General features: G+C 36.5%; 1 protein-coding gene across 1 annotated transcript in view; it reads right to left on the bottom strand.

Annotated features, from left to right (window-relative positions):
• Positions 1 to 746: 746 nt before the first annotated feature.
• LOC139307936 (cytosolic phospholipase A2 epsilon-like) overlaps positions 747 to 25,453 on the bottom strand; it is a 42,150-nt gene continuing 17,443 nt past the window's right edge. The window contains exons 8-21 of the mRNA XM_070931296.1: positions 22,369 to 22,426; positions 20,377 to 20,546; positions 20,176 to 20,262; positions 16,070 to 16,107; positions 14,468 to 14,615; positions 13,731 to 13,867; positions 11,627 to 11,849; positions 11,140 to 11,254; positions 8,901 to 9,038; positions 7,828 to 7,935; positions 5,590 to 5,781; positions 4,133 to 4,299; positions 1,542 to 1,728; positions 747 to 961 (exon numbers count right to left, since the gene is read on the bottom strand). Of these exons, the coding sequence (XP_070787397.1) occupies positions 747 to 961; positions 1,542 to 1,728; positions 4,133 to 4,299; positions 5,590 to 5,781; positions 7,828 to 7,935; positions 8,901 to 9,038; positions 11,140 to 11,254; positions 11,627 to 11,849; positions 13,731 to 13,867; positions 14,468 to 14,615; positions 16,070 to 16,107; positions 20,176 to 20,262; positions 20,377 to 20,546; positions 22,369 to 22,426 (1,983 nt within the window). The remainder of the gene's footprint in view (positions 962 to 1,541; positions 1,729 to 4,132; positions 4,300 to 5,589; positions 5,782 to 7,827; positions 7,936 to 8,900; positions 9,039 to 11,139; positions 11,255 to 11,626; positions 11,850 to 13,730; positions 13,868 to 14,467; positions 14,616 to 16,069; positions 16,108 to 20,175; positions 20,263 to 20,376; positions 20,547 to 22,368; positions 22,427 to 25,453) is intronic.

Here is a 25,453-nt window from a genome sequence, read left to right as displayed (position 1 = left end):
TCAAACTTTGCTCTTTTAAAATGCTGCTAAGCCAGGGCTTGGTACATTTAGGTTCCTATATCAAGCTAGAATGAAAGGAGAACAGTTGGAAGTCAGGATAAGGAGCAACCGGTGGTGTGGTGTGGTGTGGTGTGGATTCTCAATGCTGGAGTAGGACTGCTAGCCTTAAACTGTTTTTCCTTTTCGCAGAAAGACTGTATCATAACTGAAAGGTTTATCCAATGACTGTAAGCTTCCAGTTTGATTACAGGACGCTCACATTGCTAAAAAAGGAAAAGAACTGTACTTTTTAATGGGAAAAAAAATTCAGAGGAAGCCTTAGGATTGTTCTGTAACAAGATTCATCACATTTCCCATTCTGCATGTGCCCTGAGCAGCAGACTGTCTCCTGACCACCCATTCCACTGTCATTCTGGATGCAAATAACTGTATTAGTCTATCTTTTCAGACTTAACATATCAATGTTAAGTCAGATGGTGTGATGGGTAGATGTCAGGACAAAATCTACAATGCATTTAGCACATACAGTATGAACATAATTATAGTTGAATATCTAAAGAGGCATGCTTACAATACTGACACATTGACAGAAATGCCCACAGGGCTGGGGTGATGCTGTGTCATTCTATGACACACTTGTTTGTCTTTAAAGGACAACAATGCTTTGCTAATGTAGAAAGTAATTAATTTGAGAAGGGAAAAAAAGGACAACCACAATCCATTTATGATGACACATAGAAAGGAGTTTAATTCTTGCAGCAGTGCTGCCTTTTCCGTTCTATTGCTGCATGCAAAGCTTGATAAATCAGGTCCTGGTTATTCAGGATGTTGTATTCACTTAGGTTCACAAGCTTGTCAAAATCCTCATCTGAATATTTCAGGCAGTAAGTGGAATATGGGGTTTTGCAAGTAGAAACGTCAATATTGCCACCAGCCATATCGGCTTCGGAGCGCTTCTTGCCTAGAATAAATAACAAAAAATGGAAGGTTATTTTATTATTGGCTTATTTCAGGAGGAAAAAAAATACATTTAATGAAACATTTTCAGCATCTGGACTTTATTCTTTAATCTATCTTAATATAAATGAGCTCATTTGATCCTGTACCCATTGGTGCAATCTTATTTTTGCCAAATAAAGGCTGCAGTCATATAGAATTCAGCCTCTTCAGATTTCTCCTTCTGAGATCAAAGAGAGGTCTTCAAGTTCAGACAAGAAAATTCAACAATGCACTTCTCCCTTTATCACTGCCCATTGACTTCTGAGTTTGACTTGGTCCATAGACTTAGAACCTTGATGCCAGAAAGGTAAAGAGAGAGAAATTGGTAGATATCAGTCAAGTGTACGAGAAGATATGAGACTAAGAGCATCAGAAAATCTGTCCCTCTCTCTCACTTCACAATGTCCCTAAATCTAGTCAATGATAAATTTTGCAGGGTTAGGAATTGCAGCTTCTTTACTGACTAATTGGAAGGTAATTAATATTGATGATGATGACCAAATAAACCATAGCCAGTTGCCTGATTACTATCAATAACTTACCAGGTGCACTATAATATTGGAAAGTATCATTCACTAATGGAAAGAAAACCAAGATGGGGCAACCAGAACCATCTGACTGATTGAAATAGTAGCATTCTTTCAGCTGTTTCCTGTCTTCTTCTGTTAAGACAACATTTGGAAATGGAATCCCTTGTTCTGTGTAGTATTTGCAAGCATCTTCTAGAGGCTGTGCTCATATAAAAATGAAAAAAAGAGATTTTATGAAAAATGAAAGAAAACAATTGTGAATATTATTATATTCACTACAATAAAACACCAACTATACAGTACCAGTTCAACAGTAAAGTTTGGGCTTTACAAACCCAAGATATAGAAATTAAATGTGAGACTACTCAACAGAATAAGGTCATGGTGACATCTTTGCTTCTTGCAATCTCAGTATTAGAACTGACAGCAAGTAAAAGTTGTAGTAATATAATACAATCATAAAAATTAACAATATCTGATTTTAGGATTTACATAGACTGCAGGCCATCGCAGCTAAAAATGGAGCTCAGGAGCCTATTTTCGCTGGAAGAGTGCTTGGACCACCACAGGTTCCCCCAACATAAATGATGTCAAACTGGCCATGCTCATCCTTTTTCTTTTAAAAGCCTCTGACGATCCAAGATGATTGCCTGTAAAAGCCTCTGATGATCCAAGCTGAGTTGCCTGATCAGCAGAGGCTTTTTTTCTTTTAAAAACATTTTTTCTACAACCTCTTTGGCCGAAGAGGTTGTAAAAAATGCTTTTTAAAGCCTCTGACAATCCCAGCTGAGTTGACTGATCGGCAGAGGCATTTAAAAGAAAAAAAGCCTCTGCTTTTTTTAAAAAATGGTTTTAAAAGTAAAAAAAAAATTGGCCACGCCCACCCAGTCACATTACACCCCTCCACCAAGCCATGTCCACAGAACCGGTAGTAACAAATTTTAGATTTCACCACTGCATGTACATGTATACATCCGAACTAGACTGTGTTGCTTCTCTGTGTCATATAATATATGTGGGTTTATGGATATTTCTTTCTTTCTTTCTTTCTTTCTTTCTTTCTTTCTTTCTTTCTTTCTTTCTTTCTTTCTTGCTTTCTTGCTTTCTTTTTTATTTTGTCATGTTTATGTACATTGGAAGTGGTGACCCTTTGAGAGCTGTATGCAATGAAATTTCATTTTAATGTATGCCAATTAATGTACATTTAAAGTGACAATAGTTATTCTAAGTTATTCTTTAAGTCATTCTAAGTTTTGTTCTTTTTATCAGTAATGCTTACTAAAATTATTTGGGAATATATTTTCTTTCCTTTTTGTAGGCTTTATGTGTATTTCTCTTTAGCCAGGTTCTTGTGGATTGTGATTTCACTGAACTAGGGCTGCATAAAAAATCTTGGTTTACGTAGGAAGAACCTGGCTGAAGAGAAATATACATACATACATACATACATACATGTTTTCTGAGGTTTTCGCGGATGTTTGTATATAGCTTATTTTGTTATTTTGTGATTTGTATTATTGATTGTTGTTGTAAGCCGCCCTGAGTCCTTCGGGAGAATGGCGGCATATAAATTGCAAAAATAAATAAATAAATAAATAAATAGGTCTTTGGTTATTCGGGTTTTCTCCCGCGTAAAATTGGAAGTGTCTTGGCAACGTTTCGACGATCGCAAACAGCTGGGATCACACATTGCTCCTAGAAGCACGAAGCTGAAAACACCAGCCTGAAGATGACGAATGAGACTTCGTCGAAACGTCGCCAAGACACTTCCAATTTTACGCGGGAGAAAACCCGAATAACCAAAGACCTACACACACACACACACACACACACACTGGAAGAATCCATTTAATTAAACATATAAAGAAGAGAGAAACAAAAAACAAAATGCTAGCAACCTCACAGAGAGTCCATTTCACTAACGGTCATACAACTTTCTAGTAGGCTCCATGCTATCATGAGATCCCCAAGTTAATTCTCAAAGGAATGTTTTCAGGGTTTTTCAGAGGCCACCCTCACCTCAGGAGGAAGTATAATTTGAGAAATGAGATAAATTAATAAATAATATAGTTCTGGAAGCAGAGAGAAGCAACTAATAGCAGACGAGATAGTTTTCTCATGACCGGAAGCAGGAAAGTCCAGGTTGATAGGCGTGACTGTGACACAGACTGTGACTGTGCAATAAAAGCCCATCGCCTTTGTCCTTATTTACATGTGCCTCACATGTAATATATGTAAAAAAATGAGCAGGGCTCTAACTGTGGCCACTTCTCTCCCCCTATGGACACCCCTTACTGAAAGGGCTAATGTTTACTCTCTTTTATTTCAGTTTTTATCTTTTAAAAGAGTAACCCTTCTCTCATTTGGAAGTCAGACTCATTGAGCTTTATGGTAATTCTTTCAGAATGCACAAGTATACAATTGCATAAATATGGTATGTTTTCAGATATGTCCGCAATCTTTTCTTTTACTATTTAAAAAAAAAATTCCACCTCTGGGCAAATTCCACTGAGATTGTTATATCTATTAAATGCATTGTATAGCTTCTATCATATATATATATATCAGACATAAGCAAGGAAACAATAAATAAAATCTATTACCAATGTTTGTGAACCTGCACTGAAGCTCAAATGCAGGATGACATCCACTTTCCTCTCTAGTCTTAAGAGTGGTGGGCAACTTGTATTGATGAAAAATCCAGCATCTACCAGGCCCAGGTGATCATCATATTCTGTTAGCTGATTGGGACAACAATCCAATGTAGTAGCTGCAAAGGAAACACATTGCTTTGACATCTGGAAACAATGTGATTTTCTACCATTTAACTACATTAAATTCAAAGTTCTTTGAGGAGTTTTACTCATCCTTTCGGGTGTACCAAAATATAGCTTATGATTTGCTGTGTGTTGAATATGCTCCTCCCCGCAAAGGTTGTCTATTTAATTCTAAAATTTAAAAATTAAATTTAAAATTCAACAATCACAGACCATGAGTTATAAGCAAATCCAGAAATTATTCTAGTGTGCTATGCAAAAGAAATTGTGCAGTGTGTAAATTCTATGTTTATATTAACTTTACTAATATTGGGTACAATAAGTATTGCATAGGAGTAAATGGCAGTTGAAATACGGTATGTATAGGTTGGTATAAGAAAAAAACAGCACTACTTTTAAAATGTATGTATTTATGGGAAGCCAATAGAACTCAATGCTTATACAAAACCAATACTTATTAAGGTTCTGTTTCTATGTTCTAATAAGTGGACTTGTTTCTCTTTGCTATATCTTTTTTCTTAAACCTTTTTTTATCTGAAGGGTAAGATGATGGGCTTGTCAGCTAGAAAGCTGACAGCCCAAGGGCAAGACTCAAGTGCAAAGCAACCGAGTGAGGTCCCATTGCTTGCCCAGCTCCAACCAACCTAGCAGTTTGAAAACCTGCAAATGTGAGTAGACAAATAGGTACCACTTCAACAGAAAAGGTTATCGCATTCCATACTTTCATGCTGGCCACATGATGACGGAAGCATGTCTCCAACAATGGCCTATGCTGAGAATTGGAGATGAACACCATCCCCTTGAGTCAGTCACAAGTGGACTGGGGAAACCATTAAACTTCTAACCTTATTATTATTTATTATGTTTGTTGCCCATCTTACTGCGAGGCAACTCTGGGCGTCCACTTCTGGATCATAGCCTAAAGTAGCATATATGAATGATATATATTATTGTAACATTGTTATATATTCCCACAACGTTTTTGGTGCAGTCCCAAAGTCTTTCTAAAATTTGCTACTCATTAGTCACTTTGCTTAATGCAGTGGAACGGAGATAATATACAATATATGGAGAATAATCAGCAATCAGATTATTAATAGTTTTTAATCTGGGAAGGTATGGCCCTTGGCATGCATTTTGAACCCAAATTCAGACCCAGACTCAACAATGTATACCTCCAGCCTAGGATTTTAATCCCAAATGCACTCATTTAGAAATACATTTTAAAAAGTCTAATCCGAACACCATGTTCATGATGGTTAGAAATCATATGGGCTGTTCACCTTTCCATCTATGAAAATGCGTCTCCTCCATGTAGCTGTCATGCATCTGAAAACCCTTCAGAAAATTGTGATACTGAGCAACAGCTAAGCGATCTGTCAAAACCCCACGAAGTTTCGTGGCTAGACTTCCAGGTGGGACGAACATGCGGCTTTTTAGCTCATAGGGTTTTGTAGGTAAGTGTGGGTCTTCATCTGCAACGAGGCACAAAGGATAAGCTTTTTTTTTTCCTAATTCAAACATGTACTATCTTTTTGAAAGAATTGAAGATTAACCAAGAAATGAAAAGAGACCGAGGCAAGGACTTATTTGGTGGATTTTTAAAAGTTTGAAAATAAAATGGGAGAAGGAAAGTCTGGATAGAGATTCAATCCTATAATGGCCACTTGATAAACTAGAGATTAATCTTGTTAGAAGCAAAAGAAATGGATTTAAAATTGACTTATTTGATCAGGGTTAAAATATGGAGTTTTATAAAATTCCGGAAACCCTTTATAGACTTTTTGCTGATATTTGGACAGAAATGACAATGATTTTTGTACCTATGAATACATAAGGGATGCACAATGGGAACAAGTCAATCATGTATGTAAACTCATAGGGAGTGTGGAACTACTAATTTGCCTGTACTTGTTTCAAGGAAGATCAGGAATTACTTCTTTAAATATTCTTTTTTTAATCTTTTCTTTTCACACTCTGTATATTTTTCTTTTCTTTTTTATAATGTTTATATGTCTTTTACTACTGTGAAACTCTAATAAAAAGTATTTTTTAAAAAAAGATTAGGGTATGTATAACAAATTTTCATTTCAGTTTCGGAACAAGCCTATATGTTCTGACAATAGAAGTAAATTGAAACTTGGAAATATTTTCTTGTTATTCACCTTAAGGCAGGGATCTCCAACCTTGGTGACTTGATGACTTATGGACTTCAATTTCCAGAATTCCTGAACCAGCATTGCCAAGGTTGGAGACCCCTTTGGGCCAATGGATTTTGGCAAAAATATATAAAATAAATATATGTTTAAACATAACCTGAAGTGTTTTGAAGAAATTGCTTCAAGATTGGAACAAAACATTCACAGTATAAGACCCGCTCATGGTACATGTGCGTACAATGGTCAGGCACCGAGACCAAATTGGGTCAGTCACTGGGGCCAAAGGTTTAATCATCCACGCTTTCAGACTCATGCTGGAGCCCATCTTCAGGGAACTTCTCTCTAGCAACCTGCACTCTGCTAGAGAAGTTCCCTGCTAGAGAGAAGTTCCCTGAGGATGGACTCCAGCACGAGTCTGAAAGCTCAGATGATTAAACCTCTGGCCCCAGTGACTGACCCAGTTTGGATCCTGCAACATTATCCTGGGACACATATATTCACTTTCATTGGTGACATCTGTGGTGAGGGCTCAAAATGAATTAGAACGCAAATGCAATGTCACGACCCAAGTCCTGGTCCTTTTCTACATGCATTGGCATTGTACGCATACCCACAATGAATGGGTCTTGTACTGTGATTTTGTGTCTACCATCTTGTCCAGTTTGATCCCTTCTGAGCATGCAACTGGGTTTCATTAGCAAGCATGCAGCCATCATTTCTGATCCATCTCTAACTTTACATTTTACATTTCTATCTAAAGACTAGTAGCAGTATGGCTGTCCTGATATTAGGGTTATATTTCTCATGAGGTTCCGTTCTCCTTTAAGACTACAGTACCATAGTGTCTTTTGCTAAGATAGGCTTGTGGTTATTGAAATCATTTAAAGGAAAATATCCTCAAAATAATTCATTTCTGGATTGAATATAGAGTAGGTTCACACATGCTGCTAAACTGTGGCTTGTGTATCTATGATTTACTGAATAAAACCACAGTTGGCTGCTGCAGTTCCTTCCTGCAACACACTAAACCATATTTTACAAATAACAATGGCTTAGTCTACACAGCCTAAACCAAACAAGCCCGCATGAAGTGTGTGAAACAGTAGTGGCTTTCAATTTCAGCCGCTGCCGGTTCGCTCGTGGGTGCGCATGCACGACACTTCTGTGCATGAACAGAGAGGTCTGGGTGGGTGGGCAGAGCCTCCCGCCGCTGCTACTGGTTTGTCCGATCCAGGGCGAACCGGTAGCAACCCACCATTGGTGTGAACTCAACTATAAAATCTTGTCAGGTTTCCCCTCCCCCAAACTGTATTGGTTTAACAGTGGAAATTCAGACAAAGCAGAAGCAAGAAAGATACTCACCAATATCTATAAATTTGTCTTGAGTCCATTGATGCCAGAATTCTTCTGAACTGTTAACTTTATTCCAAATATACAACAAGTTGAGTGAAAATATGCTACTCCACATACCTATGGGGAGGAGAATGGTATCTTTACTGGCAACCTAAAAACAGTTCAGTTGAGAATTGTCCTGTCATTCATCTGATGATTTCCCTTTATGTATTAGTTTTAGTTTTGTTTCTTTTCTCTTAGAACTCAAAGCATTATGTATAGCCATTTCTCCATTCTTCACTCATAACAACAACCCCAGAGACTGAGGCTGGACTTGAATCTGGCTCTTCCCTAGTTCCTCATTTCTGATTTCTCCATAACAGAGACCTTGCCTAAATTTATGTTTGGAATGCCTGTGTGAAAAATGGGCATTTAAAGAATTGTAAACAGTTGTAAACAGAAGGAAGTGATCAAGCTGGAGGCTACTGCTAATATTTAATGAAATATTTACTACCTTACTATGTTCAGAGTGGAAGTAGAAGGACACTCATACTCATGAATGTTTTATGTGCTAGGTTTGGGTATATATTCACATGCAGAAAGCTGGGACACTCATACTCATATTATCACAAATAAATAAATATCATAATTTCTTCATTATCATGGTTACCTAGAGGCATCTATGTTCTCAGCCTGTATTTTCTTTTGGAAGCTTATATTATTTGCTTGAATCTGGCTTCAGAAGAAAGCCAGAAGTCTATATTTCCCATGTATTTCCCTCTCCTCCTCCCCTCTTTCAAATTTATTTGCTGCCCATCTTGAGATTCAAGGTGACTCTGATAATTAATTAATTTTGTCCAAAACAAAAAGACTGATAGGTTCATGTTAATTAACTTAGAACAGCCAAGAGTGGCAATGTATGGTCCTCCATCTCTCCTCATCCCTTTGACCATATTGCTAGGCCTAATGGAGGTTGGAGTTCTACAACATCTGCAGGACTTGATGTTGACTGTCCTTGAACTCATGAATCAGATCAGGGACCCACCTATGAGATGCTAAATAATAATACTTTGATATTTCTATCAGATAATTGATCACATCACCATGGAGATAGCACAACCGGGTTTCTGGAAGCTTCTTTATCAGGCGGCCCATGAAAAATTCACTTCCAAAGTCCTCAGGATGCACAAAGGCTCCATACTTCAGAAATCCCACCTCATAGGGTGTAAACTCTAGCCATTCTGGGGAAAGAAGAAAGAAAAAAATAGTACCTGAGCACTCCTAATTGTAAACAAGTGTAAAGAAACCTGAAAAGCAAAAATAATTTCCATCGGGCAAAGAGGGACAGCATTTGGGGAGAGAAACCTAAAATTATCCTTCTACTGGCCATACAAACATTTTCATTGATCACCATCCTGAATCATTTTATTGTGTTGACTGCATCCAAAGAGTTGCAGGAGAAGACAAATATACTCTTTCAAGTCCTGTGGGAAATTCCAGAATTATATACAATATACACACAGAAAAGAATGTTACTGGAATTAGACATTAAAATGTAAATAGGATGCCTTGGTTAAATATTGTGCTAAACAATTGAAGCTTGCTTGCTTAATTTGGACCTGTCAACCTCTAACCATTCTATCCCAACCATAGACTGGTAGTCAACCAATCTACTTTACAGAATTATTACAGGCATAATTAGAGAGAAGATCAGCTGCTTTGAGTTTAAATTAGTTTAAATTACAATGTATTTTAAGTTTACATTGAAATATATTTAAATTTTAAATAAATTTGAAGTGCATTGCTTTAATAAGTTGTTTGTTGCTTATAGTCACTTGGATCATAAAAGCAGTTTATAAATTCAACAAATTAAAAGAAAAATTAAAAATTGGCGGGATATAAAGCTTGCAAACAAAATAATGAAAAGTAAACCACCTTGGCTTTTGAATTTGTTCTTGGTTCTCAGCAACAAAAGAGTATTTCTTGTTGAACCCAGATTTTTTAAATCCAGATTTCTAATGAAAGGGCTCTTTCTTTCTTTTTCCTACATGCATGTATAGACAAACAGTTAAATGAAGGATCTTACGGTTTATGAGAATATGAGGTATATTTATTTGCTTAGGAAAGCAAAGGCTGAAATACTCTCATGCTATTTTATTTGTTTGTTTGTTTGTCTGCTTCCTTTTTAATCAGTGGAACCATACCTTTTTGAAATGCAAATACACAAAATAATATTTAAAAATCTTAGCTGCTTTAATGCTTTGTCACAAAGGATGGCAGGCAGAAATAACTGAAATTATATGCCCAATTACTTAACAGTATGTTGAGAAAACCAGTTTGGTTTAATGGTTATGGCTTGAAACCACAAGACTATGAGTTCTAGGCCCTCCTTAAACACAAAGCCAGTGGTTGACCTTAGCCAATTACTCTTTCTTAGCCCTAAAAACAAGGTAATGGCAAACTGTATCTGAAAATCTTTCCAAGAAAATTGAAAGGACTTGCTCAGACAATTGCTAAGTCTGACTTAAAAGTACAAAACAAAACAAAACAAAAAAGTAGGGGAAAAAATAGAAACAAGCCCACCATTTTGATTATAACTTCTAAATATATATCAGTAAAATGCAACCACATCCTAATAGAAATGCATCTTCAAGTAAGTGGAACTAATGGTTGGATTTCCAGCCTTCATTTTTAGATCCCTCACCTAAAATGAACACTGCAGTTCATCCCATCAAATCAGCTTCATTACAAATATATACGGGAGATAGGATGATCTCATATTTCATAAAGCAAAATCAGCCTCATTCTATATCTACATATAAAATAAATATAAACAGTATGTAGATCAAGTAATAATCAGATGTAAATATTTGGGGATGTTTACTTAAAATTTGAATATTTGACTTTTGGATGGATGGATGTTAATATTGGCAATACTGTGACAGCCAGTTGCGATGCTAGATTTCTATAGGAGGTGAATTTTAAGGAACATACTCTACTCTCATATAAATATTTTCTTAAACTCAAGCTTGCCTCCTAGTGACTTCATGGAATATGGGTGTAACTTCATTGGCAATAAAACTGAAGTGGTTTGCCATTGCCTCCTTCTGGGATTTCTTTTATTTTGCTACCTAGTCTACAATTTAAATCTTAACCAGGTTTGATTTTGCTTAGCTACTTGGAGATCATCTAAGGTTGGTTAGAGACTGCCATCTATGCTAATAACCAGGAGATGTAATCCTGTCATTCATATTCTGTGGCTCCAAATGGATGTAAAAGCAAAACTCATTTTGCTATAATTAAAAAAAAACCCCAATCTCTCTCTTTAGTATCATCAGTCACCTTTGAAGTCTTGAGTGCTGTACTTGTCCTTGATATTAATAGTTACGTAGATGGGCAGAGGGTTTTGTCCATTTATCAAAGATTCTCTCTGCTCTGAAAGCCTGTGATTATCTTTCTAATTGTAAAGGACAAAAAGCAGAAAAGTTATGGAATAGGTACATAACGTAACAAGCAAACATACATAAATACAAGTGGAAAATCATCTTAATATTAAAGATGCTTAAAGCAACCTGGTATAGGATAAACCTAAATATAACAATTGAACATAAGTGGGTGAAACAGAACACCTTGGCTACTTGCAACCCAAATTAATGTTTTTACTATTAATGTAACAGAATATTTACTTCCAAGCGTTATCAAATAGAGGTATTTAATAAACTAGCAATTGGTGTTCTAATTAGTGTATTATCACAACATTACTCTTTATATTTGTATAACATAATTCCCATAATACTTAGGAAGTGAAAAAAAAAAAATTAGATTATACCCCATCATTTAACAAATACTCTATGACGAGCCCCCAGAGATCTATAAAAGTTGTCGGGAAGCCCTCCTGTTTCCTTTGATTCAACTGTTGATAGTAGTATTTCATACGGTTCGGGGTGAACATTTCCAACTTGCTTTTGGTCACTTGTTTCTTAGCCTCCTGTATTTTTTCATGTAGATCGTTCTGGGACCAGTAAGCATCCCTGTATAGATGTGCCATGGCCCTGAAAACACACAATGCAATCAATGAGAAATATATCAAAAATTAAAAGTACTTACAATAAGTACTTGTATAAAACGATACTCTGAGACTAGCAGCAATACATTTCTAATTTCTCCGCAGTGTTTCTTCAGTCAAATTCTCATTAAGTTTATGCCAACAAACTACAATTTGGATTTATAGATGTGGCTAGATATTAGGAAAATAATTTCCCATTAGTATGAGTAACTCAGCAGAAGAAGCAGAGTCCCTTTCACTGGATAAATTCAGTGAAAATCTGATTGAAAATTTTAATAAGGATTCCTACATTAAATGTCTCATTTCAACTGGACGGTTGGCCTATCACAGCTCCATATAAAATTAGATAGTTTTGAATAAGCCAGCAATTTTTCATATTGTTCAGACGTTTTTCAGACTTGCAAAATTGCTCTCTATGATGCTACTAGTGTTTTTGAAAATACTTAAATGATTTAAGGATAAAGACAAATAATAAAGAGTATTTGAAAACATCTATAAAGTTACATAGCGACACACTTATCTAATAAGATGAAAATGACCAGTAAAAAAATACAAATTTGGTTTTAAACATGCATAAACACAAAAAACATCCATATTTGATTAAAATACAGAGATCTTTAAAAAGATCATTGAGAAAGTCTCATAGTTCCATATGTATTGACAGAGTGAATAATAGTGCTTCTAAATGTAAACAATTGCTAGATGAAGGAGTTGACTGTTTTTAAAACAATTAGGTGCCAGATTATGAGAGTATTATGTATGTCTGAGACTGATCATCCTATTTTGGGCTTTCTTTACCAATTCATTTTTGAAGTGACCCATAGGATTTCAGAAGTTTACTACAAAAGTCACAACCATGAATGACTGGTCCAGTGGTGAAATGTAAAATTTGTTACTACTGGTTCTGTGGGCGTGGCTTGGTGGGGAGAAGGTAATATGACTGAGTGGGTCTTTTTTTTTTTTTACTTTTAAAACCATTTTTTCTACAACCTCTTAGGCTGAAATGCTTTTAAAGCCTCTGACGATCCCAGCTGACTTACCTGATCGGCAGAGGCTTTTTTTCCCTTTAAAAACATTTTTTTCATGTTGTAGAAAAAATGCTTTTAAAAGCCTCTGATGATCCAAGCTGAGCCGCACGAACAGCAGAGGCTTTTTTTTTTGTTACTTTTAAAAGCATTTTTTCAGCCAAAGAGGTTGTAGAAAAAATGCTTTTAAAAATAAAAAAAAAGCCTCTGATTATTGCGTGGCTCAGCTGGGCAATGTGGGGGGGGGGCAGGGATTTTTGCTACCGGTTCTCCAAACCACCCATCTCCATCGCTACTGGATCGGGTGATCCGGTCCGAATTGAGAGCATTTCACCCCTGGACTGGTCCCAGGCTAGCACTGACCAACCAGCAGAAGCCAACAGGATGTTCCTAGCCACACCACTTTCTCAGATTTGGAAAAGTTGGACTGTTTTTGGTGTAGAAAGCTACATAGAGGAAAATGTGCATTGGCCATTCTAATAAGATACACAACACGAAGATACAAAAAATTTAGCATGCTAGCATTTGTGGAGTAGTCGTGTATATGCATCTATTTGAAAAATGCAGATGAAGTGATTTGATGCATTAATAAATGCTTTAAATGCTCTTATAGAAATAAAGAGGCCAAAGAGATTGGAAGTTGTTGCACACACTGTATAATAAAAGCAGAGGAGAAAAATAAAAGTGAGATTATTCATAATCAATAAGATGATACAAATATAAGAATGTCTACATAGCATTACTATAGATTTATGTAAATCCACAACGATGTTAGAAGTATTACCATGTTACTTCTCTTGTATTAAATTATTCCCAACAATCTATCATGAATTTTTACTTACCATGAAGTTCCAGACAAGCCAGACATGTATGTTACACAATCCATAATATTCAGCTTTTTGAGTGCTCTTATAGAGCCAAATGTTGTTGTGTATGACCTTGTCCCACCTCCAGTTGTCATGATTGCCACCACAGGAACCTGGGAAAACAAGGACATGGCAAATAAAAAATAAGCACAAAATAGAACCTGGATAATAAATGTGTGGTATTTGGAGGACAAGAGTCAGCCTTGCACTTACCTGAGTGCCCCTTTATATGTTCTACCTCAGATTTCTCAAATTTGACAGTCTTAAAACATGCTGGCTGGGGAATTCTGGGAATTGAAGTCCAGATAATCTTAAAGTTGCCAAGTTTGAGAAACACTTGAATATCTAAAGAAGATGTATATATCCTTGGCATTCAGTCACTTGAAAAAAGGGGACTCGGGTTTTTTATAACACCAAAAACAACACTCACTGTGTCAGTTCTTGAGAACTTGTTCCTTCAAATAACAGTAAAATACATTCAAAGAAAGTTTATTGTTTAATTATTAGAAAGATGTATATATCTATATCTCATTTCTTATTTTAAAATCCCAGATTGCAGTAATAAATTAAACAATTCAGAAAAAAATGATAAAAACACAACAAAGATAATCCAAAACTGATAAGCATAGGTAATGACTGAGAGAAAACTTGTCGGAAATAGAATAAATTGATTTTCTTTAATGTTAAGAAACATCTGTCAGCAACCCACATACCTCGTGATCTTGCAAATCATAATCTAGCTGGAGAACCTGCTTCAAAGCTTGAGCAACAATTCTTTTTCGCTTACACAAGAACTCTTGCTCTTGTGAACAGAGATCATATCCCAAGCGCACATCTAGGTCTCCTGGGCAGGAACAATTACTAAGACATAAAACAGAATTTAGAAACTTTATCTCAATATACAAGGTACCTATGATCACACAAAAATGTAATAAAACAAGAGATGGTTTAAAGCAAGAATGTCAAACTCGCATTGTCACAGAGGCATCACATGACATATCGGGACTTCTTTCCCCTTCGCTAAACCAGGTGTGGGTGTGGCCAACGCGTGATGCATCCGGCCAACTGGCCGTGAGCTTAACAGCTCTGATTTAAAGTGACCGATCACTGTCACAATCTATGAAATAGCTGTTAACTGTTCAGGTATTCCACACAATACACTGCACATCTCAAAAGTACTTTTAGATAGCACTCAGGTATAGCCATCATAACAGGTACCTTAAGAAGATTGACAAAATGGCCTCCTGTAATGAAAAAGGAATTCCCTCTTCACAATCTTTTCAGAATGGAATCGGGTAGAAAAAAATGGGTTGCCCTGCATCTAAGAGACATGTGAACTAAGGCTCCATAGTGTTAACCTATAGTGAATACTTCATAATTTATTATTTGATTTTAGTAACATTCATTAGGAATGGCACACATTAATAGATACAATTTGATATTACTAGCACATAAAAGAAGTGTCGGGGGGAGGCTGGATGTGGTGCATACATTTCTGCATCCAGTTGCTGCATTTCCCCCTCCATGAAACTTTCTTCTCTTTTATCCAACCTAAAAAGGTTTCATGTAAGGAAGTCCACACATGGCACTTCCTATTTCCTTCAGCAAGAAAGAAGATTCTATATGTCCTTTCTTCATACAAAGTAACCCAAAGAGTAAAGGGAAAGTGGGGTTCTGGGGGAAATGTTTCTCTTCCCCAAAGTCTCTCTCCTGAGATCATTAACCTTGGATTAGGTCCACTTCCTGGCCATATAATTTATTAATGAAGATTTAACGTTGAATCATTCTTAACCTCTGAAGGTGTTAGGTATTCATAAAATAAAATGAATACTTATTTTTGCTTTAATATGAGTCTGAAATTACTTTTCAGTTGAGCTGTAAGAGTTTTTTTTCTTTTTTTTTTCTTTTTTGTTCTCTCGGGATTTTAAATATTTCAGCAGTTTTAGAAATTTAAAATATACTATTTTTAATTTGAATGTCTGTTTCTTTATTTGATTTGTTTGGTATATGTTGGTGGTTCAGCATCTAAGATCTTATTTTTTTAAAAAAATGGTACATGAACCTTTTTCACTATGTGCACAATTTTGTCAATTGTTTATTATACTAGTTTTTTTTACAATTCTTCTATACAGTACAAAAAATAATCTGACTATGTTGTATTTAACTGTATCTTATTTGATGATCTGCTTTCCTAGAAATTTGTACTCAATTACTACTAACCCCACTTTGGCCTTGTGCAGTCTTTAACACCTCAGGGCTATCTGGCAGCCCAGATATGAAAAGTAACAGTGATATTAATTATTGGTGCTTCTTACCAATCATTCACTTTTACATGCAAATTGTACTTTTTTTCCTGAAAGACAGAATGTAAACATGTAAAAATCACAGAGGTAATGTATTTTCACTTTAAATTAAATAAAACATTAGCTGCACTCTTTAAACTGCTATTAAAACAATTATAAAAGTTACTTTTCTTCAAAACACAGTGACTCAAAGTATTTCCCAGAAATAATTTGAATAACTTAATTTCTGTAAAGGAACAAGGAGTGGGTTGACAAGTCCTGAGGCTGAAAGTCAGTTTAAAATCCAGCAATGTAACTACTACAAGTAGTAAGCCAATAATGGCAAAATAGTTTTTATTTCATGAAGGGTCATTTTGGGGGATTTTCCCACATTTGCACAAGGCTAGAGGAAATTATCCTAACTATGTGATGAGCTAATTCACACGATTATGAACTGCCCACCTCTACTCTTTGTTATATTTCTAGACTGGTACAAAAGTTTCCAGAGCATCTAAAACAGGGGTGCCAAACTCAATTTCATTGAGGGCTGCATCAGGGTTGTGTTTGACCTCGAGGGGCCAGGTTGGGCATGGCCAGTTTGACGTCACTCATGTCAGGGATGCCTGTGGTGCCAGTGAAAATGGGCTCCCAATCTCTGTTTTCAGATGGCACAGCCTCCTGCAACTCTGCCAGAAAAACGGAGCTTGGGAGGACTGCACATTTTTTCTGGCAGAGGATTGCAGGAGGCCGTCCCAACTGAAAACGGAGATTGGAAGACCGTTTTCACTGGGAGAGGCACTGCGGACCCATCCTTCGCTGTTTCCAGGGTGACCCCACAGGCCAGATGTAAGCACCCCATGGACCAGATCTGGCTTGCGGGCCTTGAGTTTGACACCCCTGATCTAAAATATTTTGGTTTGTTCTCATTGTATTCTGAAAATTTCAAGTATGGTTAGAATACACAATTTTGCATTTTCTGCTGTCATAATCCAATGGAAATATTTCCCAGACCTAAACTTTGTTGTAAATGTAGTATAGATGACTGTAGATAAGGAAATAAAAAAGGAAGTGAAAGCTTCTCCTTATGATGGCGCAGATAGCCTTGGTGGTGCAGCGGACTAAAGTGCTGTTAAATAGCACTTAGCTGCCAGCTGCCTGCAATTACTGCAAGTTCAAATCTCACCAGGCTCAAGGTTGACTCAGCCTTCCATCCTTCTGAGGTAGGTAAAATGAGGACCCGGATTGTGGGGGCAATAAGCTGTCTTTGTATAAAAAGAACACCGCTTGGAGGGCCCCAAAAGCCCTACTAAAGCAGGTATATACAAAAGTATGAAGGCTGCAGCATTGGAAGCTGCCCTAAATCTCCGGAAAAGGGTGGCATATAAATCGAACCAATAAATAAATAAATAAATAAATAAATAAATAAATAAATAAATAAGTACTCAGAATCGCAAAGTATGGCTAGCTTTCAGGGCTAATTAATACTGAACTGGAAGTTAAACCTTATTCCAGTCCTGGAGATGGGATAGCAATAGCAGGATACATAAGACCGAATGCATGTGATAAATACCTCTGGAAAATGCAAACAGCTCCATATTTATTTATATAAGCTACCTAAGCTACTTCCCTCTGGTTCTAAATCCGAAACATCTGCCTTCTATCTAGCAGCCTTTGTCTTTTTACTTGAGTAACCCATGGGGCCATCTTCTTTAGCTTCTGTTCCTGCCTATAAACTAAACTAATAAGTAAAAGAAACTAATAGTGAACTATTCAGAATGACAAATTTCTTAAATTTGGATGGATATCTCTGTATTTTTATCTTTCTCATGAACTCTGCATCTGTCTCCGTCTCTAGTTCTGTCTTTGTCTTTGTCTCTGTCTCTGTTTTTAGCTTTAGCTCAATTTCTAACTCTATCATGAGTTACTTCCTAGTAACTAGGGTTCACATTCAGTGACCTACTGATCTGTTTTACCATTACAACCAGGAATTTAGCCAGCAGTCTTTCTGGTTGTCTTTGGCTGATTAGTGGCATTTAATAAATCATTGCTCCATCTAACACTTGGCAATTTTTGTTATTGTGTGTGGCTTTTATTTTGTATCAAGCAGAAGGGGGAAAATGCATTGGAACTGCAAAGTAATCCCTTGAAACTACCCAGGAAGGATGAGGAAATGATTAAAAAAATGTGATTGTGCCTTGTTACAATGGAAAGAAAGAAATCCAGTAGGACAGAAAATGAGATGAGATGAGATGAAGTTTCATTGGAAATCTTCCCACCCTGCAGCTTTTGCAATATTTCTTCTGAAACAGCAGCTGAGTAGGAAGAAAACCAACTTAACCATGGAAGATCTTCTCAAAACCTACACATTGTGAAGATAGGCATCTCAGCTTTGCACAAAAAAGTAGCATATTTTCTGCAAAGGAGTGCTTTAGGTGCACAATGAAGGTTTTCATTCTTTTGTCTGAAGCAATCTAATATTTAGGTTAGATAGAAGATCTTTATCCAACAAGAGATTGTTGCTCCAAGAAACTGATTCCCTAGCATTAAGTTAATGTTGCCCAGAACTCACAGGGTCTAGCTAAACAAAATCCTCTTTTGATCTCCGATGGTACTCAGAAGACTATACAGCCAAAATGACTTTAGACAGGTAGGGAATCACATTGTTTGGATCTGAAAATGGAAAAGGTGAGAGAAGAGAAGACATTGAAGTCTTCTTTTGTAAAAAAAAATGTGTTAAGGAAGTAAAGAGGAAACAGAGATTTGGGTGGGTGTAGGGCAAAACAAGGTAGAAGAACTAGAAACTGCCAAGTGGAATTGCCGGTCATACAGGCTATGGAGGAGAATGAGTAAACACAACTGAAGGAGGAATACCAACTGAATTGCCCAATATGGAATTGTGACTGAATTGAGGGAACAGTGAGCCACCAACCACATAAAAAGAAGAGAAGTGAATCCTCATTTCCTAAATGAGAAGCTGTAAGAAGAGAAGGAGAAGGAAATTTACTCCTGATGGGTAGAGATATGAAGGGAGATAAGGGGAAATAGAGTAAAAGAAAGCTAGTCTGCTCCTGGAAAGGGTAACATTTACAGCATTTGAGAGCATATAGTTCCCATGCATAATGTATTGAAGTGTTGACTATCCAGTGACTGGGTGATTATGAGGGGGAGCTTAATTAGCTTAGGCAAAGAGAGATTAAGGGGAGGATGGCAGTAGTGATAGGCAAGAAGGTAGAAGTAACCCATTCGGGGAAAGAGAAACTGAAATAGTTTAGGGCAGTGTTGTAGGTTAGATCAGTATTGTAGCCTTACCCAGAACAGGATGGTCACTTATGCCCTTGTGTATTCCATATGAATAATTATAATTCATTTTACATGGGGCTGCCCTTAAAACCTCTCTGCATACCAGCGATGAAATTCCCCTGGTTCTATCTGGCTCACCGAACCAGTAGCGCCACCAGCGGGAGGCTCCACCCACCTACCAAGACATCATTATGTCCCTTTTTTTACCATCTGTGCATGCGCAGAAGAGGTGTGTGTGCGCATAGCATGCGCACGCTCTCGTTCCCGAACCGGTAGGAAAGGTAAGTGGATTTCACCACTGCTGCATACTTCTGTAATATGGTTATTGCAGCAGCTACAATGACTACACTTATATTTCCAAATACAATTCAAGCAGTTGGTTATCACAGATAAAAACCTCTTGTGACTCAGGGCCTATTTACTTCAGGACCACTTGTCTCACATAGATTATGGGACATCAATATTTCTGAAAGTCCCCACCTATCAATAGATGCAATGGAAAGAGACTCTAAAATTGGACATTCTTGGTGGAGATTTCCTTCCTCTGAAACTGCTTCCCTCTTGAGGCAAAGATGGCTGCAATTCTCATGGCTTTCCAAAGCTTGTGAAAAGTTGGCTGTTCTGGAAGATTTTTGGAGTTCTCAGTAATTTTAGGAAACTTATATTATTTTCAAAAGTATAATGATATAATTGTATTTTTTTTTCAAAAAAATTGTACATTATTTTATTATTGTTGCATTGGCTGCATCTTTTGTACATTTGGGTACATCTTAACTGAAGTGTTTTACAAATTCACAAATAAATACACATTATTTCTAGTATTTAAAGAAGGCACCCACTTCCACTATTGGCACTTTCTCTCCCATAGGCAGGGAATTCAGCTTCACAATTGGAACATCTTCCTTGGTGGAACAAGAACAGGAACGCTAAAGAAAAATAAAAGTCTATAAGTATAAATGTTTTTATATAAAAGGCTTGTTCTAATAAATGAATGAAAGGACATTTGTAACAATTGTGATTAATGAATTAGACTGACATACAGGGTTATAATGTGGTTTTGTCTTTGGTAGTTTAACATTCAATGATGGATCCTTGTACTTGATATAATGGAACGTAGTGGGACACGGAGGTGTGAGAACTGCATCTGAACCCAACTTAAAAGTTTGTGTCCCTTCATATGATCCTTTTATAGAAAGTGAAAGGTCTTTCTCTAAAAACAGAGGGAAAATAATATGGAAAAACATGGTTATAGCAGAGGTTTTTATAACAAGCAAAAAATACAATGGAACATTTCAATGTGAATAATATAAATTCTTAAATAAAATAATTAAAACAGAAATAAACTAAATTATTAATAATTAATTAATAGTTAAAACTAAATTATTTGTTATATCAAGATAATCTGGAAAAACCTTTAAGGAAAATTTTTATAGTTATCCATTCACCAAAAGTGATCTGGGTGGCAACCAGAATTAAAATTCAGATTCATTCCTCCCTCTCTCTCTCTCTCTCTCTCTCTCTCTCTCTCTCTCTCTCTCTCTCTCTCTCTCTCTCTCTCCCTCTCTCCCTCTCTCCCTCTTTGATTTCCTGGACTAGTCCTTGCAATTTTCTTCACAAAGTTTGGGTGGTTTGCCCTTCTTTCTAGGACTGAGAGAGGGTGACTAGCTCAAGGTCACTCAGCTAGTTTTGTCCCTAAGGAAGTACTAGAACATGTGGTGTCCTGGCTTCAAATATGGTGTGTTAACCATTATACCAAGCCTGTTCTGCCTCAAAACCATCATAGGCATTTATAAATCAATGAAAGAATAAGGCTAAGTCAAGGCCCTTTAAAAAAAACACATTGCTAACATACCACACAGACGTGTTCATTCCAGAGTTCTGTTAACATTCTGAACCCAGAGGGTGTGTATGTGGGGGGGGGGTGGGGGGAAGAGGACTGGGTCTTTAGGGACTTCCAGAGGCCAACAGGTTGGGACAGTTCATATCCCAGAAGGATACTGTTCTACAAGGTAGGTGCCATGATAGAGAAGGCACATTTCGTACAGTGCACCTACAGTGCTTCATCAATGGATCCTGGAGCATGTTGTGAACATTAAAATGTATTAATCAACATTTGCAACATGGTGGTTGTGTGTGTCGGGGGGAGGGAACCTTTGTAAAATAAAGCACATTTTAAGTAAATCAGACAATTGAATGATCTTATGGACATTAAACATTAATCATGAATGTAAAACAAAATGTATCTGTAGCAATTTAGCTACCTTGAATATTGTGTGTTTTTATAGTTTAGCGTTTTAGAATTGCAATACTAGAATGTTGCAATCTGAATTCTTTGGTAGTTTTTAGAAAGGTAGTAAGGACTCTAAATGATCAATAATTTTCTTTAGTGTGAACAGACATAATTCAAGATGTTTGTCTAGTCAGTGGTGGGGGAATGGTATAAGGCAGTGTTTCTCAACCTTGGAAGCTTGAAGTTGGGTGGACTTCAACTCCCAGAATCCCCCAGCCAGCAGCGCTGGCTGGGGGATTCTGGGAGTTGAAGTCCACCCATCTTCAAGCTTCCAAGGTTGAGAAACACTGGTATAAGGGAAAAGGTACAAAAAAGAAGAACAGACTAATAAGCTAGGTTCCCAACACTTTACCACTTCACTGACAAAATCTTGACCGCCTAATTTCCCTCACTTTGGTCATGAACAATCTGGGTGATCTAATGAAAATTATTCTTGTTCGCTATTAGTAACTCCATCTCTAAAGAAATAATACATTGATCTGATTGGCTAACAGCCATAATCAATATGCCAAGTAGTAATGAGATCACTGGAGTTATGTGAAGAGATCTCATGAATCATGGACAATTTCCCAAGTTCTTTGTTTGAAATTTTTTTGCGCTGTTGTTTAAAAACATTTTAAGTTTACTTTATTGGCATTGCACCTCGTACAATGAAATTAAATGCCATCTTCAGTGTACATCATACATAAGAAAACTATTAAAAAATCAGTTAGGATTATGAAATAATTTTATATAAACTCACGTGATTTATGTCGCTTGCTTTGATCCACCTCTGCTTCCAGTGTACAAATTTCACGACACTGTAATAAACAGAAGTAATAAACAAAAGCAACATAAATGATCACTTCTAGATTTAAAACTTTGAACAGTACCAGTACACCTGTAGAAAACTTAACAGCTAAGGAAAAATTAACTTGAAGATACATTAATATAATTCAGTTTTGGCTATGAGAACAATAGGAGATTTCAACTGGTTTCTTTGCTGATTCCTTGCAGTGATTTTCTTTGTCACCCTTCAAATAAAAGTTGTTTTTGCTTTCAATAAAAGGGTAAAGAATATAGGTAGGTAGGCCATTAGCAACAAGCAGCTGATGTGCATGATTCAAATGCTTTGTATTAAAATAAATGCTTCTAGACTGAAAACTATGGATTGCCAATAATTTCATGAGTGTATCATCCACCAGAACCATCAACTCCCACATCACAACCCAGGATCTAACCTAAAACAGGGACAAGGTGAAAACAGGGGTTTTTTTTAGTAGAAAAATATATGATCAAAACTAAAAGATAAAAGAAAGTTCCCAGGGTGGGATATAGAGTAAAGAAAAAGAATTGAACCCAAAGGAACACAACATCCATAAAAAAAACACCAATTTCCTTCCCTGAAAAATATAAAAATAAAACCAGAAAACTGCCACGTTGATGATATGGGAATTCCAGTGGAATAATTACAATTTGATTCTCTGAGATGGAAAAAACTGCCAAAAGGAGCCAAAAGTACAAACATAGATGGCAGATAATTAAAATGGACTATAAAATGATTTAAAATATATGAAACATATGAGGTTGACAATATTGCTTTGGAGATTGCTTCTTCAGACACTACAGGTAAAAAAAAAAAAGAGGAGAGGAAATATGAGCCAGATGAACTGGAAGAGAACCTAGTTGCTATCTTAGATGTAAAATAATGGCCAGGATAATCTAGACAGGATAATCTACTTAAATGTGTCTCAACCTTGGCAGTTTTATGATGTGTGGATTTCACTGATCTATGCTAAGAAAGGAAGAAGTCTCAATGTCATTGCTGAAGATGCTGTATTGGGATCAGAAGAATCTGTTCTGTAATAATAATAATAATAATAATAATAATAATAATAATAATAATAATAATAATAGTAATAAAAAAGCTGGTGATGTCGTTTAGTTGCTGGAGAATAGCAGATTGGGGATACACTTCTTTTGCTTGAACAGGTAGGGTAAAAAGAGAAAAATGACAGATGGGAAAATATTTGTATTTAATTTAGTGGGACTAAATTACATACCATAGTTGGTCAAGGAGATTCTTAGCAGGTGCTAGTTTAACCATGGCAGGAGACAGAAAGGAACAGCTAACTTAGTGGTAGCATTAAAAAAAATTATCAAACCTCTGCTGATCCTAGTGTTCCTGTCAACAAGTTGTACAAAATATATGGGAGAAATTGGAGTCACTATATCAAGAACAAGAAGTCTACTAATAACCTCTGGAGAGAAAATGGAACAATATGTCAACAGATCAACTTTATCTTCTCTCTCTTTAAATATCAGGCCATATCATAACACAAACTAGATCTAGGAGGTGACCTGTTCATGAATCAAGAGGGATTAAGGAGAATCATATCCAAAGCTAAAAGAGGAAAAAAACTCCATTCAAATATATATAAATACTAGGATTTTTAAAATCTCTCCAAGTCACAACAGACTTGGAACCAAAAAGGTAAACCTTCAAAAATCTGTTGTTCTATGACCAAATAAGAGGAAAAGATCAGTGAAAGAGGCAGGCGATTTAAAAAACAATTAAACAAACAAACAAACAAATAAATAAAGGAAGATTGCTTGATTGAGTTTTCACACAAGTCACAATTTATACTAGGTGAGTGATAAATTAATCCAGCTAGACAATTTAAAAGAAGCATTTAGTAAGTGATCAGTGATTCAAAATTAAAAGGTTGCTTTTTGTTAGAATAAACAAGACAAAATTAACAAAAGCTTTTTGTTAAAATAAACAATTTAACAATATTTGTTAATAACAAAGAATAAATATAAATTTGCCAGTTAACCTTAATAATTGACAAAAAAATTGCTGTTATCACTTCCAGTCTCAAGCTAGGTTAGAGAGTATCAAAAGAAATTTGCTTTCCTGACCAATGTGAGTTTGAAATCCATTGGACTCACTGTAGGAAATCTCATACAGTATTGTTAATATGAAGGAGTATCTTAGTAATTTAGTACAGGGGTCCCAAACCCCCGGTTCATTGACCAGCACCAGTTCACGGCATGCCAGCAACCAGGCCATGCAAACAAACAAAGCCCCATCTGCGGGATGCAGGCAGCATGCAAAATCACAGCCCCTCCGGTTCACAGAAAAACCTTTCTCCACAGAACCGGTCCCTGGTGCCCAAAAAGTTGGGGCTGCTGATTTAGTAGTTAACTGAGGTAAAGAGATGATCTATTCTAGTTAGGCCAGAATGTTCTGTCAAAACATGAGGATCTTGACAAGAGTTGACTCTTGAAGCACTTTGGGTTAACTCTTTGAAAGCAAAACAATTTGTGTTCTCTTTATTCAAAGTGGGAAATGTTTTAAGAAATCCACAGAAAACATGTCTCTGGACCTGGCGATGTCTTTCCTACCTGCTATTTGAGTTCTTCTCAATGTCTTTTAAAACATATAAAGATGGGTATTGTTAAGTATGGGCTTTGAATAAAGACGCAGGACTCGCAAGTAACTTCAGCACTTTATTCTGTAGCTTGGTTCTTAGGAAAAAGCATGCCGGCTGGCCGACAGCACCCTTTTTTAAAGGGCTCTGTTTACCCAGCCGGCCACTGACAGCGTCTTATTTTTCCTGCCGTTCAGATGGACCAATGAGCGGCGAGTATGTAAATTACCTACTCGCTCCAGATTGGAGTGAAACCTTTGCCTCTTATATGCATATGGTAACAGGTATCACACAGAGACAATTAATGCCTGGCTTCTAATTCCATGACTCTTTTCCCCAATGGTAAAGGAAGAGCATAAGATATCTTTTACCCTGGAAATCCTTGGCAAAATTGGAGAAAATGGGAGAGATATC

The sequence above is a fragment of the Pituophis catenifer genome, unplaced genomic scaffold (genome assembly GCF_029215685.1).
Source record: "Pituophis catenifer annectens isolate HBS135680 unplaced genomic scaffold, rPitCat1.0.hap2 SCAF_1, whole genome shotgun sequence".
Lineage (NCBI taxonomy): Eukaryota > Metazoa > Chordata > Lepidosauria > Squamata > Colubridae > Pituophis > Pituophis catenifer.
The sequence above is the reverse complement of the archived record's forward strand: the minus strand, read 5'-3'. Positions and strand labels throughout refer to the sequence as shown.